The sequence below is a fragment of the Vespula vulgaris genome, chromosome 1 (genome assembly GCF_905475345.1).
Source record: "Vespula vulgaris chromosome 1, iyVesVulg1.1, whole genome shotgun sequence".
NCBI classification, from domain to species: domain Eukaryota; kingdom Metazoa; phylum Arthropoda; class Insecta; order Hymenoptera; family Vespidae; genus Vespula; species Vespula vulgaris.
Genome location: NC_066586.1, coordinates 7,308,400 through 7,327,343, shown reverse-complemented (window position 1 = coordinate 7,327,343; position 18,944 = coordinate 7,308,400). Strand labels below are relative to the sequence as shown.

Here is an 18,944-nt window from a genome sequence, read left to right as displayed (position 1 = left end):
AAATAAATCTCGAGAAAAAAGTCTCTTCCCTTACGGGCATTATCCTTTTATTGTATTTCCATTCTTTTACAGGTCGATTAATCCTCACTGAAAACGGTTCGTTGCCTTCGAAGGACAACGACTGAAAAGGCGAAATAAAGAAGTTTGTCCTACTTCGAAGTTTTAGAGAAACAACGAAAAAAGTTTATTATCTTGTGCTTCGATTTCTATGTGTGTAACATATATATATATATAGACACACACACACACACACATGTATATGTATAAATAGGAAAAGTAACTTGCACCAACAAGAAACGAGTGAACGTTGGAAAGTACTTCTCGAGAATTCTCAAGCGAGAGTATCCTTAGATACTACTTTTCCTTATCCCATTTCATCCGAAATGCAAGACCCGTAACAAACTCGGGGAACGATTTTACCTTGCCGACATTCCTTCTTTTATCATAAAAATATAGTACGAGAGAAGGGCAAAATCCAAAGAAGATCGAATGTGGGATTAGAGAACAAATCGCTTATCTATTGTCCGCAACATACTTTTTTTTCTTCTTTACTGTAGCGTACGATCATAATGGAAGCTATTAAATACGCCGTGCCAACAACACGTGGTACACTTTTGCGATTTTTCATTCGACAACATGACGTATAAAATCGATAAAGATGAAAACGAACGAACATTGAAAATAGAAAGAGATAGTCAAAAATGATTTTCAATTAGGTTTAGTTGATTCGTTACAATCTTAAACGATGCTTTTCTCTTTCGGAGCTTGTAGGAAGCATTGTAATTACGTGATAGACATCGACCGAGACGTTGCTTGATGAGAGCAGTGCTATAGCAAGACGACATCCGATGGTAGTCCACTTGATGTAACGCTCGAATAAATTTGAATAAAGATCTGGACAGCGCTCAAAGATAGACACTGATTTACGTCGGGAACGGTATATTATTATTACGAGCGCCATGCCTACGAAGCACCCAAGACAATTTCACGACGATGCCAAAACCGTCCTCGTCGTCATCGTCGTCGTCGTCGTCGTCGTCATCGTCGTCTTCGTCGTCGTCTTCGTCGTCGTTGTTGTCGTCGTCTTCGAAACGCTTAAAAGCCCCTACTTAATAACGTCGTCCGAAAGATGCGAAGGACGGAGCTCCAAGGTGAATCCTTTCGCCGTATTGTTTTTCTTAGGAGAATATACGATCGGCGAACGAGATAACGAATGAAAAACGACCAATGGCATTCTCAAGTTTTCTAAGTTGTGCCAACGAGATCAAAGAATGAACAAAATCGTCTAAAATATAATTAATTTTGTGCTTCTCGTTCTCGTATCTTTCAATTTGCTCGAATTAAAAAAAGAAAAAAGATGACTTGTTATAATCATCTATTTAGAAAGTTAGCAATTAATTCAAACACGTTCTGAAAAGAAACGGTATGTCAAGTATGATATTTAATTTTCAATTAAAGATTTATAGAACGATTAAAATTTTTCCAACGATTTATAATCTTTAAAATCGTTCATTAATATCGAGTAGTTCGAAAGGATACTGTCGTCGATGATCGATTACTTTTACAAGGACGTGTTCAGCAAAAACTTGACACATCTCTATAAAGACCTTTAGAAAGACCACTATCGAGGATCAACGCGTGCATAAGTGTGAGCTTGTGAAAATGTGATATGTTATGCACAGCTGCCAAATAAATACTGGGACGGGACAATGCAAATCGTTTCCACAATTTCTTTACCTTCTTTCTTCAAGATCGCATCTGATTTTGACCGATCGTAACAAATTAAAATTGCTTTCGAAGCACGACCGAACATAAGAGAAAAAAGAGAAGGATAAAGAGAAATAAGAGGAAGGTAAAGAATGTGTGCGATTTCATTCGAGAAAATTTAAATTCAAATTTGGCAAAATGCAGAGAGAGAGAGAGAGAGAGGGAAAATTACATTGTACGCAGGCATTTGTGTAGATACACGCGTAAACACACGTGGACGAGCGAACGCGTGCGCGACCGCGGAAAATCATAAAATATGCAAAATGCAAAATGCAAATACCGAGCAGGGAAGTTCATGAAAATGAGCAAAAAATGTATGAAACCTCCTACGTATCGTAGACGAAATACGCGATACGCCGAAACGCGTAACTCGTCCGCGTTATTTTTACCTATATTCCTTCTCTTTTAATGTACCTATCAACGTGCGGCCGCGTCAAGCGTAGCTGCTTGTGACAAGCCAAATGTAGTCCATATGTAACTTCTATGTAGATATGTAAATACGTACGTAGAAAGAGAAAAGAAGAAAAATAATAGTTACGAATGCTACGCTATCGTAAGAACGTGTCCTTTCTTTTCCTTTTCACTATTTCCTGTAGCTACAAACAACAGATGTCTTGGACTTTCTAATGCAAACAGAAACGAAGCGCGCCTAATAGCGCGTAGAATGTTTTTACACGTTCGCGCGTTCGCAACTTTACGCGCTCGATTTTATCGTGCTTAGTCTATCCACGCTTCGAAGATTATACGAAGAAGAGGAAGAGAAGTCTATACTGTTGAACTTCTTGCACGCTATGGAACGGAAAGTTAGAAAGAGAGAGATGTAAGAGAGAGAGAGATAGTAAGAAAGCTTCGTGGTATTCTGCTTCACTGCAAGGAAAGACAAATAAATGATAGTAAGACCGAGATAGACAGATAATTAGATAGATAGATAGATAGATACATACATAGATAGATAGATAGATAGAAAAAAGAGAAAGAGTAGAAAAAAGATAGTTATGTAATCGCAACGATCGTTTCCGAAGAACGTGTGTCTCTACCGACGGTACACGCTAGCGCGATAGGCCATTGTTCCGAGGAATTTGAAGCGCGTGCTGCTGCGGTGCGAGCTGTGGCGTGGCGACTGGAAAGTGGCTTATCGTGTTGGACGATCGTGAAAATGCCAAGCGAAAGGGTAGAATGCGCGCGCGAGTGCAGAAGCGAGAGAAGGAACGCGCTAACATCGAACTCGGCCCTCTAATGGAGCTTCCACGTCGAAAGCATTCCCACGAATGACGTTGCATGCCCGTTTCCTCTCCCTCTTCCTTTCTGACTTTTCCTCTTTTCTTCTCTCTCTCTCTGTCTCTATCGATCGATCTATCTATCTATCTATCTATCTCTTTCCTTCTCTTTGCGTACAGCGTTTAAGATAAACGACGCGATCCCCGCTAGACGATTTGAGCGATGGCGGGAAACGATAAGCTTTCCTCGCATGGCTTCTACTCGTCTATACACTATATTTTTTTTCTTCTCTCAATCGAGCTTTCTCGCTTTTAAACCCTAAAACATGTGAGACCCAACGCAGTGAGTGGACTTGAAGTAAAAATTGAAATTGAGAAAAAGAAGAGAAAAGAAAACGAAGGATATTATATTCAATTATAATTATTCGAGCATCATTGATGATTTTTAATTACTCTTGAAAATGTGATTAGATTTGTTGGAAATATTCTCCGATTATATATGTTGGAATAGTTAAATTCGTTGGCAATTCCAATTTTGATACTATCGATCGACTAACTTCCTTTAACATTCGTTTTGCAAAGAAAATTGGACGAACGTAAAAATGTCTCTTGTCGTAAATCTGAAACAAGATCGAATAAAGAACGACACGATCGTACCAATGGATTTTTCTAACTGTTTCCAATGTCAATCATCCTTATAGATGGAAATCCCATGCAGAGAAATACACCGTGTATCCGAAGGAAAACGAAAAGTTTAGCTGACATTTGGCTAGACAAAAAATTCGACGTTCTCGAACGCGTTCGTTTCTTTTTCTCAATCATGAGCAAATAATCTAAAATCGATTCTTTGCCGTTGACGCTTGTGAAAATTCGAAGGGACAGCGGTACGAAGAAAAATATCGAATAGGAACAGATATCCGGCAACGTTCTAGTTTCCATCAAAGGTCCCTTCGCCGATGCGATAGATCGACTCGAGTGGTACGTCTGCGAGAAAAGATCGGATGTTTTTGACGAGGAGAAGATGGAAAAGGAGAGATGAAATTTTAGACGTACGCGTACCGGACGACAGGAACTTTCGCAAACTCAGACCATATGGATCGTATGGGGAAGTTGTAAAGCGTCTTTTCCCCTACCCAACCCTTCCACCGTGCCAACTCCATGCGTCACAAATGGATATTACGAAAGGGACTAGTGCGTTTGCTGTTAAGGCGGACTCTTGCGTTTGTACGAAGGGAGAGAAAGAGAAAGAGAAAGAGAAAGAGAGAGATGGAAACACGTGTCTCCATGTCGGAAACAGAGAGAACACTATAGCAAGGGGAGGAGCCAGGGAAAAAAGTGTGCAAGCACAGACCGAGCCAAGGTTAATGGAGTAGAAAGAAATTTAAAAACCGCTCTTCCAGTTCCGACCGGATAGAAAGAGTAGAGGAAATCCACATATACAAGACCATAGAGATACAGAGAAAAAGAGAGAAAGAGAGAGAGAGATTCATGCACATATGTATACACATGATCGCTTATGTACTCTATTGAAACGTCAAGATGCACGGCTACCAAGTATGCTTATCTATGTGTGTGTGTGTGTGTGTGTATGTATTAATAGACAAAATGTATATTATAAAAATAAAGAAACTATTCTGTACGCTACATATCGATATACACGGGTTTTATTTCCTTTATTTAACGAAAGACTTTGTTGAAATTCTTTTCGTAATTCTTACTCTCTAAATTTCTTCTAAACGCATTTAAATCGTTGAAAAATTTAAATCGTTAAAAAGAAACACTTTATTATACTATATATAAGAGATTTCGAAGTTTACATATTCTAATAACTTGTTACAAATATCGAATTAGATGAAGGCAATCTTCTTGAATTAGTCATCTATACCCGACAAGTCTACAAGGTCATACACATATAAAAAGGTTTTAAACGTACGTTTTCCTTTTCTCGCTATATATTTATTCGACTCATTGGAAACATTATGTAAATAATGTCGTCTCGTCTTATTTTTTCGTAGAAAAAAGGACAGTCGATGATATCATCATAGTCGCTCGAACGACGGAAAGAAAACATATGCCATCGAGGAAATTATTTTTGCTATGGAAGGAACAATGACGTTTACGTACCGAATCGTAAATGGATACAGAAAAAACGAAGTGAGTCGTATGATCTCGACGAGTGTCCTTTAGAAAGAAAAACAGTCGATTTATGATCGTAAGGAAGGGAGTCCGAATAAAGAGACGATCTTTGCGAAATATAATAGAAGACGAAAAAATTAAGGGACGGGAAAAATGTTACGTGGTAAACAGCTACGAAAACGATAGTGAAAAGATATCGTTCAAGGACGGTTGTTTTCGCATAGCTTATTTTCCGAACGAACGATTTCGACGACTTCGCGTTCGATATTTCAAGAATCGATTTATATTCTTTCTCTTTCGAACGTAGCAAAGAACGAGCGAAACCGACTCTCACTTTCTTTTTTCGGGTCCGATACTTTCCGCAAAAATAATTCGTTAAGAATATTTCATCTCGATACGTTGCGATAAAAACTGTTGTATGCTTAGTTGTTATTCTTGATGAGTCACGAGGCATCATAAGAGAGTCTCGATATTACTAGCGATTATAAACAAAGAAGTTGAGCGAGAAAATAATCGCAAAAACGTTTATAACCTTGAGAACGGATGTTTCGCAGCGGAGATTCAACAAAACATATGTTTAATTCTTCGTATACGTGTAATCTATGTATTGTTGTATATTCGGGAAAGGACGTTAACAGAATGTTTTTCTTAAATTTAACAATTATATACAATTCGGCTTTCCGATAATCTGTTCAGTACGAAACACGACGTCCCGTAACGCGACACGTTCTTTCTCTATCGAGCTCCAAGTAAAGGTAACCCCTTGTAGTGATTTTTAAACAAATCCTAGGCGTCTGGAAACAGCCTACTTCCTCTGAGCATCCTCAGAACATTCCTAGGTACTCTTGCAACAGTGTGTATGTTATATATACGTATGTACGTAAGAACAACGTGCCCACGCAAGACGATATATTTTTGTAGCGGTCTTCGCGAATATTCGGCATTAGTCATCACCGTCCCATCTTCTTTCTCACATCGCTTCAAAAACGACGAAGAAGAAAGAGGTAAGAAGATCAAAGGTAGTAATTTTGTATAGTTTTTGTTCTTTTATATTTTTCTTTTCTTTCCTTTTTTTTCTTTTTTTTTTTTTTTTAATCGTCAATGATACTTCTCGCACGAGTTGACAATGCGATATTTCTTCGTTCGATTAAAAAGTTCATCTTGTTAGGCGAGTCCAAGTTCAACGCTCTTTAATATCAAAGTAGAGACGAAGTTTCGAATCCGTACTGCTTGTCACACCTGTGCTCGTCCCGTGGGACTACGAGAGTCTGATATCGAGAGAATCGATGCCAATCTATTTATCTCTCGTTCTCTCCGTCGAGCAAACGAGGAACACTTCCTTCTTTCTCTAGCTTTCTTTAACTCTCTCTCTCTCTCTTTCTTTCTTTCTTTATCTACTTCCTTCTATCTCGAAAGATACATTTAACATACGTTCGAACCAGCGATAACCAGCCACCTATATATTTGGCTCCGAAAGACTCGTTTACCGCATCGCTGTTCACGACGTACAGCGATAATTTACAAGTCCATTATATTCGACTTTTTCTCGAAAGACTGCTTCTCGTATGTGCAGCTTTTACGAGCTACTGAACTCCGTCCTTGACGCTGACTCGGCGAAGACAGAATCCTCGATAAAATTTGATGCTGCCAGAAGGAAAAAGAGAGGGAAGGAAGAAAAATTAAAAGAGTTTGGTGGCACTCGGTAATCGGAGACTCTTCTTTGGGTCAACGTATGAATCTTCTTAAAGACGCGTGCTCGTGAATAAATATTTAACAAACGTATACGCGCCCACACATAATTCGATCGAATTTATTCGCCTACATCGACTCCCCAAACGCTTAAAAATGTACCACGTAGCTTCGTATTGAAGAAAACGAAATATTTAATGTGAATACAACGAGCTTGTTAGAGTGCGTACATACATACATACATACATACATACATACATACATACATATATATATATATATACTACGAACAAAATTTCAGAATGTTACCGACAGTCATGCGTGCCGGTTTCTCTCTTTCTCTCTTTTCCTCTCGCAACTTGCGTAACGCGCACGCACGCGACGCCGGCTGACCCACATGCATGATCTTTATTTAAACTGGTTTCCACTTCGTCGTCGTTTACTACTCATGACCGCTCTTCCATCGCTGAGTCATTATTCTCCGAAGGAAATCGTCGAAAATGGATAGAAAAGGTGCAAGGTGCTTCGATTTCTCACGGAAAGTAACGTACCTACATATTCACTTTTTATCTATACCGATATACCAAGAAATTAAAGTCGTTCGATCGGCAATATATTCCATGAGATATAACAACTTTCGTACTTATGTATTTATGTATTCTTTTTCTCTTTCTCTTTCTCTTTTTCTCTCTCTTTTTCTTTCTCTTACTCTCCCTCTCTCTTTAGCATAAATTTATATATTAAGAAATAACAGCACTCCGCCAGATTGTGACATTTTTAGGAAGAAAAAAATATCGAACATTCTCCGTTGTTTCTCTCTTTCAAGAATGTCAAAGAAAAATACATAGCAAATTCTAGTAATTTCTTTGCGAGCAATCCGAGCGTGAAGGGGTGGCATCGTTTTCTTGCGCGTATTTGAAAGTCGTTGGCAAAATGAAAAAGAGGAACAAGTGCGACGGTGGAAACGAAAGAAAAAGTAGTGGAAAATGTATGTATGTATGTACGAAAGAGAGAAAGAGAGAGAGAGAGAGAGAGAGAGAGAGAGAGAGAGAAAAGCCTCCCTTACATACCGCGTCTCAACGGATACGAATGCCTGAATCATCCCGCGGGAAAAGTCGCAATTTGAAGGCGCGAAAACCATGAATTTGCAGTGTCGCTTCTATGTTCTACTCCCACGAGAAGGCGTTTCTCGACAGTGTCGACTCGACGACGACTTCCTATCTTCCCTTACAACCTTTAACCCTTCGCTCTTCCCTATCTCGAGAGAATTTTACAAGTTCGAACAAAAACCTATCCAAGCTCGTCGTGCAAGATATCACCGAACTATCGTTCTTATCGTAAAAAATTCGACTAATCGATCGACGAAGAGAACGTGCTATATTATTAATTTAATTGTTAAATTTGATTACGTCAAACTTGTATAGGATATAACTAATACCAAACTTTCATATAGGTTAATGTATCTAAAGCTGGTAGATAGAAAAAATTAGAACGAAATTGTTTAAGTTAAAATAGTTTTGATCTATATATGATATATTCAAGAATTTGTTTAAGTATAACTCGTACTTGCTATATATTTTGTCGACATCAAATTGACAAGGTCGATGACGAAAGACACCCGTCGAATTCTGATGAAAAAAAAAGAAGAGAAAAAATAAAATCAATGCCAAGTAATATGTAATATCTATTATATCTTATTTGGAAGAAATAATTTTTGTTCGTATCGATTCATTTAATTGTTCGTGCATTTGTAAAATCCCGTCAAGGAATAGTTGCCTTTTTTTGCAGTAAAATACACACACGCGTGACTGGTATTACGGTATTATTAACAAACGTAAAACTCGTGCTCTCGTAAGGACCCTTTACGACGAGCGATTACCTACATATTTGATGACCTCGAGCTTCAGGGAGGAGTAAATATTATCGTCACCTTTTTATCGACCTTTCTTCACGCAACGAAATAATTTCCTACGTGTATTTTTTAATAATACCTATTTCTCAAAATGTATCTATAGATGTAATCTCGTTACAACACGAAACGAACTTTGTTAAATCATTACGAACGAAACGAGCACATAAAGAGAAAAGAAGAAAGAAAATATGGACAAGTTTTGCTGATGTCTATCGATAAACGTCATTGACCGCACTTACCGAGTTAATGGCCGTCATGTTGCTAACTCGAGTTGGATCTGTATCCACTAGCACGCTGTCACTCTGCAACAAAAACGATTACATGTCAAGCCGATGATACGAGGATCGAATCTCTTATTACGATGCTACAATGATACAATGCGCTACGATGCGATTACAATGCAACCACACTCGTACATACAAAACAATGTCGTGTGTTCCTAAGCAGGAAGGTATTTGTCAAACGTAGTACATTGTCTATGTAGGCATTGCGTGACGAAATCTCTGCATTAATTTCAGAAACTAACATGCGAGATTTTTATCCTTTCCCTTGTCTTGTTCTAAATCGATGTAAATAAAAATTTATGACTATTAATTGAATGAAAAAAGAAAAAAAATAAGAGAGAGAGAGAGAGAGAGAGAGAGAGAGAAGCGACGATGAAAATAAATCTTTCGAAAAATATTAAAAATATCAATATGTTACATAGACATTTAAATGTATTATATTTGTACATATATACATATATATGCACAGATACATACATACATACATATATATATATATGTATATATATAAAAATTATTATATTTAAGATCGATAACGATTGAGTTAATAAACAGAGTTTAAGAATAGAAAGTCAAAAAGTAAGTCGTTAATAATTCGATAGTTGGCAATTCTTACTCTTTAGCTGTCACGGAAATATTGTTTTTGACGTTCACGATCGGTCATCTTGGGGCAACGAGAATGTCGAATGGTATTCGAGAGTCGGTCAGAAATTATCGAGATGGAAATTTTCAGTTCGCCGCCCGTGCGTCGTCGGAAACGACGATCGTAGCAGGTTCTAAGAATCATCCAAGCGTGTTTTGGGAAGGGCGCCGAGACGAGAGAGAGACAGAGAAAGACAGAGAGAGAGAGAGAGAGAGAGAGAGAATGAGAGAGTGAGAGAGTGAGAGAGTGAAGAAATAGTACGTAGGCGGTGTCGGTAGCGGTGGCAGTGGCGATGATGATGGTGGTGGTGGTGGTGGTGGTGGTGGTGGTGGTGGTGGTGGTGGTGGTGGTGGTGGTGGTGGTGGCAACCATGGAATCAAGGCGAAAGAGCCAACCTGCAAATGTCGTTCCGAACTTTGATCGTAAAACAGCAACGGACTTCTCGGGTAGGTGGAGCGTCCGTCTTGAATGTCTGCCAAATCGGTTATTCACGAATAAATTTTCGTGTCAAACTTTGAACGAACGGTACGTCTCAGGAGGCGAGCAAGGTTAACGAGGATCATGAAAATGGACCGAAATCTTTAATTTCATGCAAAGTAACGAAAACAAAAGAGACAATGAGAAAAAGGGAAAGTAGAGAAATTCGATTTTTGTTTTTTTCGTTCATGAAACTGTGCGAACGAGAGAAGAAGCAACGGAAGAGTTCGTCTGTATCTTTCCATTTTCATTTCCATGTGTAACGTTATTCATTTATAATGAACACTTACATATACATATGTTTAAAAATAATACCAAGTTATTCTTATACAGCAATATAATGTGCATCATAGCATTTCCTTTTACCCAAGAAAATGAGTTGAGATCGTTAAAGCGCAAGGAATGGATTGCTCTGAATAGAAATATCTCGCGTTCATAGAAACTCGCAACTCGTTATCCAAAGTAGATAGCGTTGATTGATACACGACAGTTCTAATGACATTTCCGAGATACAAAGTCATTCGTGAAGCAGTAAGACGGACACGGCCAAAAGCTAAAATGAGAAGGACGCTTTACTGTGAATTACGAGCTTCGTATAATATACGAGGATACGATGCTGCTCGCGAAATCGTCTCGCTAGACACTTGTCGTCGACGAATTCGCGAGCATGAGCAACTTGTTCCATAGCTTTAAACTCTTAGCCCTACGATTTACGAGAACGACTAATCATCTCGTACTTCTATTTATTCATAAAATTATTCTATTTCGGATTCCTTCGTCGCCGTTTACAGAGATAATATCGAGGCGCACTTAACATTGCACTCTAATAAAACATAATAAAATCTAAAGTTAGCTTGTTACTTTAACGGAGTGTACACGCTAGTAGGTACTTAGGTTCGACGATAAAAAATTTCTGTAAAATCGAAACAACGGCGATAACGACAAAATGGATTTCTTTGCTCGTAATGCTAAATTTTAGAACATCAAGTATTCATCGCCCGACGGTATAAAGTAACAACGAATAAAGTGGTCTCGAAGTTTTGTCAGCAATAATTTTCTCATTGCTTGTTCGCAAATTAAATATAGGTGAATTTGTTGTAAGAAGAAATCGATAAAAAGAGAAATAGAGAATGGAGCCGATCGTGAGGGGGAAAAAATCCAAATTAACAACGCCTCGATATAACGGAGACTGGAAGAACGATTTAAATAAGAAAAAATCTTACAATTTCGACCGTGGCCAATCTAAAAAAATTCCTTCGATTTATGAGAAAATATCGAGCTTGGCTTAGAGTTCCTTTACATGGTTGTTCGTTCTTTAACCAACCCTTCTTTCTTATGCCACTTGAAATGTTCCACATCGTCCTTCGACCCTTTTTATTGTCACTCTCAGCTTTCCAGTCATCCCCCGCGGAAGCAATAAAGACCGAAATTCATGCGAAACTGTTACGACTCCTTTCGTCGCTGTGGAATATACGATGGTATTGTATAACCGCGTCTTTCTCGCTTCGATTTACAAAATTTCGTAAACGAAGCGAGTCCCGTCATATTGTGGATTATGGGAGCGAGAAAAAAAAACAAAAAATAGGAGAGAAAAGAAAAGAGAAAGAGAGAGAGAGAGAGAGAGAGAGAGAGAGAGAGAGACGTAGGCGACGCGTCCTACAAACGGAAGTACGTCGGGTGATTGATGGGCAACCGATTGTCGGCAGAGCCGAGTAAATGCAGCCCTGGCGATAATTCACCGTTGGACTCTTGACACGAGCCAGGGTCGTTAAAAATAAGGAACGACGGAGATTAGGTGGTTCTGAAGTTGTCCGACATCGACACGTCTAAGTCAGCTACGACCTAAGAAAACGAAGAAAGATGAAAAGTATTTCTTTTAGACTCGCCCATCTCTTGTTCTTCTTTATCCGTCTCTTCCTCCTTCCTTATTTTTCTTACTATCGTCTTTTCTTCGTTCTTCTTCGTTCCTCGCTTACGCAAAAATTCCATCAAACGAATCTCTCGGACCTTAAGACGTCAGATACGATCGTCGAAGCATAATTAAGTAGTCCGGTCTTGCGTCAATCGTCGCGAGCAACCAATCCATATGACTTTAATTACAAAGTTATTATTCATGGGCGATGCAGTGGTACTACGTCGAGACGCGGAGGACTTGGGGAAAAAAAAAAAAAAAGAAAAAAAAATAGAAAGAAAAAAGAGAAAAAGAAAAAGAAGGTCTTTGCGGAAGTAGACGAGGTTGGGAAAAAAAGAAAAGAAGTAAAAGAAATAACAGGGCTTCCAGCGGTGCTCGTACGTCCGTCGAGAATGTAAAATCCCAGTATTTGAATAATTCGCAAGAAGAGCTTGCGAGGGTGGGGACGAGAAGAGGGAGGGAGTAGTGGGAACGGATGGCGAACGGGAAGTCGCTTTTTGTGAAAGTGCTTCGAGTATAGGATGCCTCGGAAAACATTTTCGAGGAGTTAAGCTAGACGAGGAAACGGGAGGAAAAGGAAGTCGAACGATTTTCGCGATACGCCGCCGTCCACCGATATAGCGTATAATTTACGAACTTGCTAATCGAAGGCTCCTAGCTTCTGGAGCAACAAACTCTCGTGTTATTCTTCCCGTTCTCTTCAATATTTATGTTTTGTCGGTGACTCAGCACGTAGGCACGGCCACGCGAAAAGGGAAAAAGGATAAGGGCTACTTCACGGACGGTTTGATAAATAAACCGAATATAATTTTACTAGAATTAGCGGTAAAAAGTTGAAAGTTGAACGAACGAAGAATGATTAAACGTTTCGTAAAAGAGATCGATACGATGTCTCTCCGTCGGAGCCAAAAAGATTAAGTTTATTGCAACAAGCTCGTTAAAATTTTGCGAGTAAAGAAGACCCGTGTAGACCGTTAAAACGATGACTTTATTCGCGTTTACGAGTGGTACGTGTATACTTACCAACTTCCTTTAATATTTCCGTGACTAATCCACGTATCGATCTTCCCATTATCGAAGATTCGCGAGATTCTGGAAAGCGAGGAGTACACGAACGGGATCTCGGAACTAATTTTCCTCCAGAGAGCAGATCGTAAACAGCGATACTGGTGCATAAATGGTATCCGGAAGGGTAGACATTAAACGGACCGAAAGACGTGGCCGCCTACAGATAGAACAACGGGACGTTGATATACTGAGACGAAAGCGGACTCGAGAGAACCGTCCACGCGACGATTATACCAGACGCAAGCTCATTGTGATGCTAATAACGCATCCATAGAGTCATCGATCATCGCCCGTTCCACTTTCTGCGACTTAATCTCTCTCATAGTCTCTCTCGACCTTCTCTCTTTTTCTCTCTTTCTCTCTCGACATCCTCCGAGTTTCGTCTCTTTTTACATAGTAGACTTTACAAATGATATTTTCTATATTAGTCTCGAACGTAACGTTTAATAGTCGAATAAATACTAAACCATCGAATATTTCTCAAACTATGACGTAAAGCGGTACTTGGATGTACTAGTCTGAATATTTTAAACTTGAGACTTTTAAATTCTACGATCTCTGGAAGAAAAAAGAACTTTCACCTTTCTTGCGAAAATTAAACGAAATTAAGCTAGCTTCCAACGTCGAGATGAATGTTTCTCTACCGATGCGAGATAAAACGCGACTGAAGAGACGTGGTTGGCAAGTAAAAATTCTAATGAAATGTACTGTACTCTCGTAAAATAACTTTTATCCTTTACAAAAAAAAAAGATAAAAAAAAATAAAAAGATCTGGTTTTCTCCTAGTTTATACTACTTTTCGCGTGGAAATAAAATTCGTAAGAGAAAAATTTCGATCGGTTTAACTAGTACGTATAAATTATGTAGATAAGCATTTTAAATGTATGTAAGTCAATAACATGAACTGTAAAAGATAGGAGGGCAGTTCTTTTTTTTCAACGTCCCCTCGGCTCGTCGTTATCGTATTTTCCAAGAAATTATATAGGTCAGTGTGCCAGCGCATTTCTAAGAAATAGGTGTATGTCAAAAAGGGGTATGTACACAAGCATGACTTTTTATCGCGTGCCTCGACGTCGCACGACTTGATTCTACGAATTTATATAGGTCAATATGCCAGCTTTCTTCCCGGTATTTACAAAGGTTAATGCACTCAAAGGCAATGCATTACGATCGAAATAAATCGTATTATGTGCACGTAAAAATTTTATGTTTTCCTTTTCTTCTTCTTTTTTTTCTCCTTTTAAAGATAAAATCGTAAATTCTATCCATTAAATCGTCGCGATGATTATTAACCATAATTTTTTTCTCTTCGTATTATATAATAACGTTGTATAATATTCAGATTTATTTTGCTTTTATTCATTAAGTACGATTGTAACAATATTTAATGACACTGATTGATATTGCTTTTAAAAGGAAATTTGATATATGCTTTCAATAAAGTATGCAAAATGAAAACGTTTAATAAATATGACAACACAATGAACACGCAAGTCGTTGGATCGCTTGATTGGCTGGTCGTAAATATTCGCGTTATACTTACGTACGCAAGGATCGTCGAGTAATATTATCGACGTGGCCACGTACGTAGTTCGTTGGAACGATCAGCCTTCACCTACTCCAATCATAATTCTGTCACGTTTATCCCATTTTTCTAATATCAACCGAAGCCAAGTTTAAGTCGGGACATGCATTTCTCGTCTCGTACTATTTTTCTGAAAGATACGAAACGACGATAAGAAGCATCTTAATAGATCACTAAATCAACAGGCGGGCTTTAAACGCGCGAACGTTGCGAGGAATTCGATGACGCACGACTGTTCGTGCCGGTGTCTCATTTTATCGAGTCGAGAGACGATCGTGACGTCATTTTGTTTATACACCTTCCACACATAATATGTAGTAAGGACATAGATAAATACGTAATAACGGGAAGAGGGTTAGAAAAACGTTACTCGGAGGAGTCAAGTCGAAGAAGGTGATAATATAGTGGACGTGGAAGCGCATGTCCTCGCAATAACTCCGTACTTCTCTCTTAAATTTCCCAAGTGTATACTTCCGGACGTTTTACAAAGTCTCGTCGGCGAAAAGTGCACGAAGGAAACTCGATGGTTCGTATTCGATGCGTGGCAGAACTACGGACCGTGTAGATTTCCGCGCTAGAGTTACCATTTAAAATTCGAAATCCGAAATGCCACTTCGAAGTAGAATGATAAGTTAGTAGTATAGAAGATTGGCGGTAGATACAAAGAAGAAGGGAAGAGGGAAGAAGAAAGGCCGACGGAAGTTGACGGCGCGTGAAGACGACTTGGGCTGCCGAGAAAATCGTGACAAAACACGCGGCGGTCCGAGAAGAAAGATAATAGAACGCGTAGAATTGGCATCGAGGACAAGAAAAGAAAGAGAGAGGGAAGAAGAGGAGTAAGTAGGAGTACAAGCATGGAGGAAAGAAGAGAGGAAAGAGGAGAATGGGAAGGAGAGGAGAGAGGGAGGAGGGTTGTGACTCCCAGTGGTATTTATACAGAGGCTGGAGTGTCGCCAAAATACTAGACCGACCCTATCTATCGTCGGAACACAGCACACCTCTTCTCCCGATCTCTCGATCTCCGACTCTCTCGATCCCTCGGCTCCTCTCTCTCAATTCTACCGGGCTCGCGCCTCTCTCTCTCTCTCTCTCTCTCTCTCTCTCTCTCTCTCTCTCTTTCTCTCTCTCTTTCTCTCTCCTTTTCGCTCTTCTTCGCGCTATGGTAGAGCCAAGAGTACACTCGAGCCACCGTCTACGCGTCCCTCAAAGAGTATCCTGGATATATACTGAAGCATTGCCTTTCTAGAAGCACTCCTACGGCTTTATTTGTCAACCACTTTGTGCCCACCGCCGAACTTACCGGCCAAAATTAAAGCTCCCTGCGGCTAATGGCTAAGGTCATCCTGGCGCCACCGCTGCTACTGACGCTGCTGTTGTTGCTACTGCCACCGTTGCCACCGGGTTAACGTTTGCCAACTGAATCGTCTATCACAATAATGCTCCTTTTCTAATTTCTTTACTTTAATTCGTTATGTCGTCGAATCGTCGCAAACAAGAAAACGTCGCGAAATATTCTTTATCTTTCTTGCGAACAACAGAGTTACGATTAGAGAGAACGAATTGGAATATTCGATGACCGGTTTTCCCTCGATTTTCTAGATAATCTTTACTATCGTTTACTTCTTCAAACATTCGATCATCGCATCACAAAGATCAGTCTAACACGATATTGTCGTATAACTTAAGCGAGGAATTTAATCATTCGGCTTATCGAATTTAAAGTGTATTGACGAAATTCGCTCGTTAAAGCTCAGCGAGGCTGATAACGGCAAGGACGACGGCAACATCCATGAGAGCGGCAAAGCGCGAAGATACGAACGATAAAGCGGAGATTGCCATTAAAGTGTATTTCGCGCGTACTAATTTCCAAGGATTCGAGCGAAGGATTTCGAGTATAAAGTCGACGGCACTATTCTCTCGGATTAAGTGGGTCATTACGGTAAAGATATCGTGGATATTCCAAATGTACCATCGGATTCGACTCGGTGATAATCTCGTAGCAATGTTAGAAAGAAAAAGAAAGAAGAGACAACGAAAAAGCATTTTCGTCGTAATCGAAATCAAAAAGATTTGATCGTTTTTTTAATTTTCTCTATTACCACTGTACACACATACACACATACATATGTATGTATAACGTATGTATGTATATAAGTAGATACGTAGGCATATGTAGTATGTAAATGTCTGTACGTTTCGTGTGAACTGAAATATGGTCGCACGAGTGGTGTCGGTCTAACGAGCGATTCGTCGACATAACACACCGTTAAATCGAACTAGTATGCTAGACTTTGTCTAGCACATAATCCACAAAAATATACTTAATAAAGAGAGAGAGAGAAAGAGAGAGAGAGAGAGAGAGACTAGGAAAGGGGTGCTGACAAGAGGTAGAGAGGAAAACGGCGAAGAACGAGAACAGCTGTCGCTGTTTTGGCCTCGATGTGCCCGGCACGACTTTCGCGCACGTGTCACTCGTATGTCACTTACAGCACGATGCCCTTTTTCGTCAGATCGAGCGCTATTGGACCTGAAATGAATCGAACGAGATCTACCAACCCGAAATCGTTCATAATACAGAATACAATGGAATGTTCGCTTCCCTACCTTGCTCCATATTGTCACAAAGAGATTCACGCATGTGTATATATATATATATATATATATATATATATATATATATTTATAAAACATAATGTACGAAAAGAAAAACTTTGATAAAAAAAAGTATATCTAAACGAAGATACGAGCAATCAAATATCGTTCCCATTCCTTCTTGCATTTATTTCTGCAATAATAGAACCTATTAGAAAGTTTTCTGGAGAATAAATGCCCAATGGCGAGACAAAAGTGCATATTTGCGTGTGTATGTTTGTGTTAAAGCACTTATTGTTAGTGACAAAGGGTATAACAAATGAATACTAAACGTAGAGGTATGCGAGAGAACGGAAAGTTAATCTAACGCAATCTTAAGATGACGATAAAAGACGAAAGGCCTATTACGATAAATGACAAAACTACTTTACGATAAATATTTAGTAGGTTCATTTTTTTTCTTACTTTTTAGTTACTTTTTTATTGTTGTACTTGTTTGTAAATATATATATATATATATATATATATATATATATATATATATATATATATATATTACTTCTATAATCATTTTGTCAATCATTCCTTGATCTTACATTTACTAATGATACTAATAGGTCTTTGATAACTATATTTATAAACGATATCTCAAAATAACTTCGTTACTGTTTGCCCTTTCACTTTTCTTTCTTTTTTTATCTTAGTCTTGAGTGAGAATTTGTAACTTTGAAACGGTTCTCCTCGACTTTCCCATTGATAAAGAGATATGCTGCTATATCGATTATTATATTCGAAGAAAGAAAATAGGAAAGAAAGACTATCTACTAATCGATCGACGTTGAACATTTTTAACGATATGAGGAAAGACAAATTGAAAATGAAGGGAGAAAAGAAGAAAAGAAAGAAAAAAATCCAGATTGTCGCAGTAACTGCAATGCGCGAAATAATAACTAAGAAGTCGAAAGAAAGATGGATTCTAAACTCGTTTTCTTACCACCCCTCTTATATTCCAACTTCTCTTCCTACTCATCCACATCCACGTTACTACGGAAACGGTAAGACGCTTTCTATTTCATCGAACTCGTCTTCCTGTACGTTAGTATAAGTCTGTTTATTCCCAATATTAAAAAACATCTGACACATTTGTCCTGATTATTTTCATTTTTCGATAATAAATTTCTCTATCACGTAATTTATACATAAAAGATAATAATTACAGCTAACGATAATATTTCGAAGAGACCGAGTAAAAAATATTTTGATGTATCAAATAAACTAAAAAGATCTCGAGTGACGAAGGAAAACGAAGTTTTACTATTTTACTAACGACCAGTCCTTGATACTAATGCGAAAACTGCCATCGACCGACATGTCGAGGTGTGAAAAGGTACACATGAAAACGATTATATTATTTTTCTCATATACCACGTATTTGGGACTGATAGTAAAAGGATTAAGAGAGAGAATCGAAAGACACGATTTCGATATAGTTATTCGATGTGCATGACGATCGATCGCGTGTTTCACAGATGCTCTCACCGATCTCGAAGTCATTCGGTTCCATAAATACAATGTAAGATTTCTATTTATAACAGTGGACTGTAAGGGGTGACCGTATGTCGCAACATATCGCGTCGTCGATGTTACGTTTTACGCGGATTA

The 18,944-nt window shown here is 38.7% G+C and overlaps 1 protein-coding gene across 13 annotated transcripts in view; it reads right to left on the bottom strand.

Moving 5' to 3' along the window:
* The window catches only part of LOC127062484 (uncharacterized), a 313,355-nt gene that overhangs the window by 167,639 nt on the left and 126,772 nt on the right, over positions 1-18,944 (bottom strand). For 10 of the 13 annotated variants that reach the window (XM_050990814.1, XM_050990795.1, XM_050990784.1 and 7 more), the window contains one exon: positions 8,961-9,023. In XM_050990814.1, coding sequence (XP_050846771.1) covers positions 8,961-9,023 — 63 coding nt within the window. Of the gene's footprint in view, positions 1-8,960; positions 9,024-9,621; positions 9,842-9,909; positions 10,036-15,990; positions 16,215-18,944 lie in introns of those variants that run through there. The other 3 variants (XM_050990861.1, XM_050990805.1, XM_050990881.1) reach the window with 3 other exon arrangements.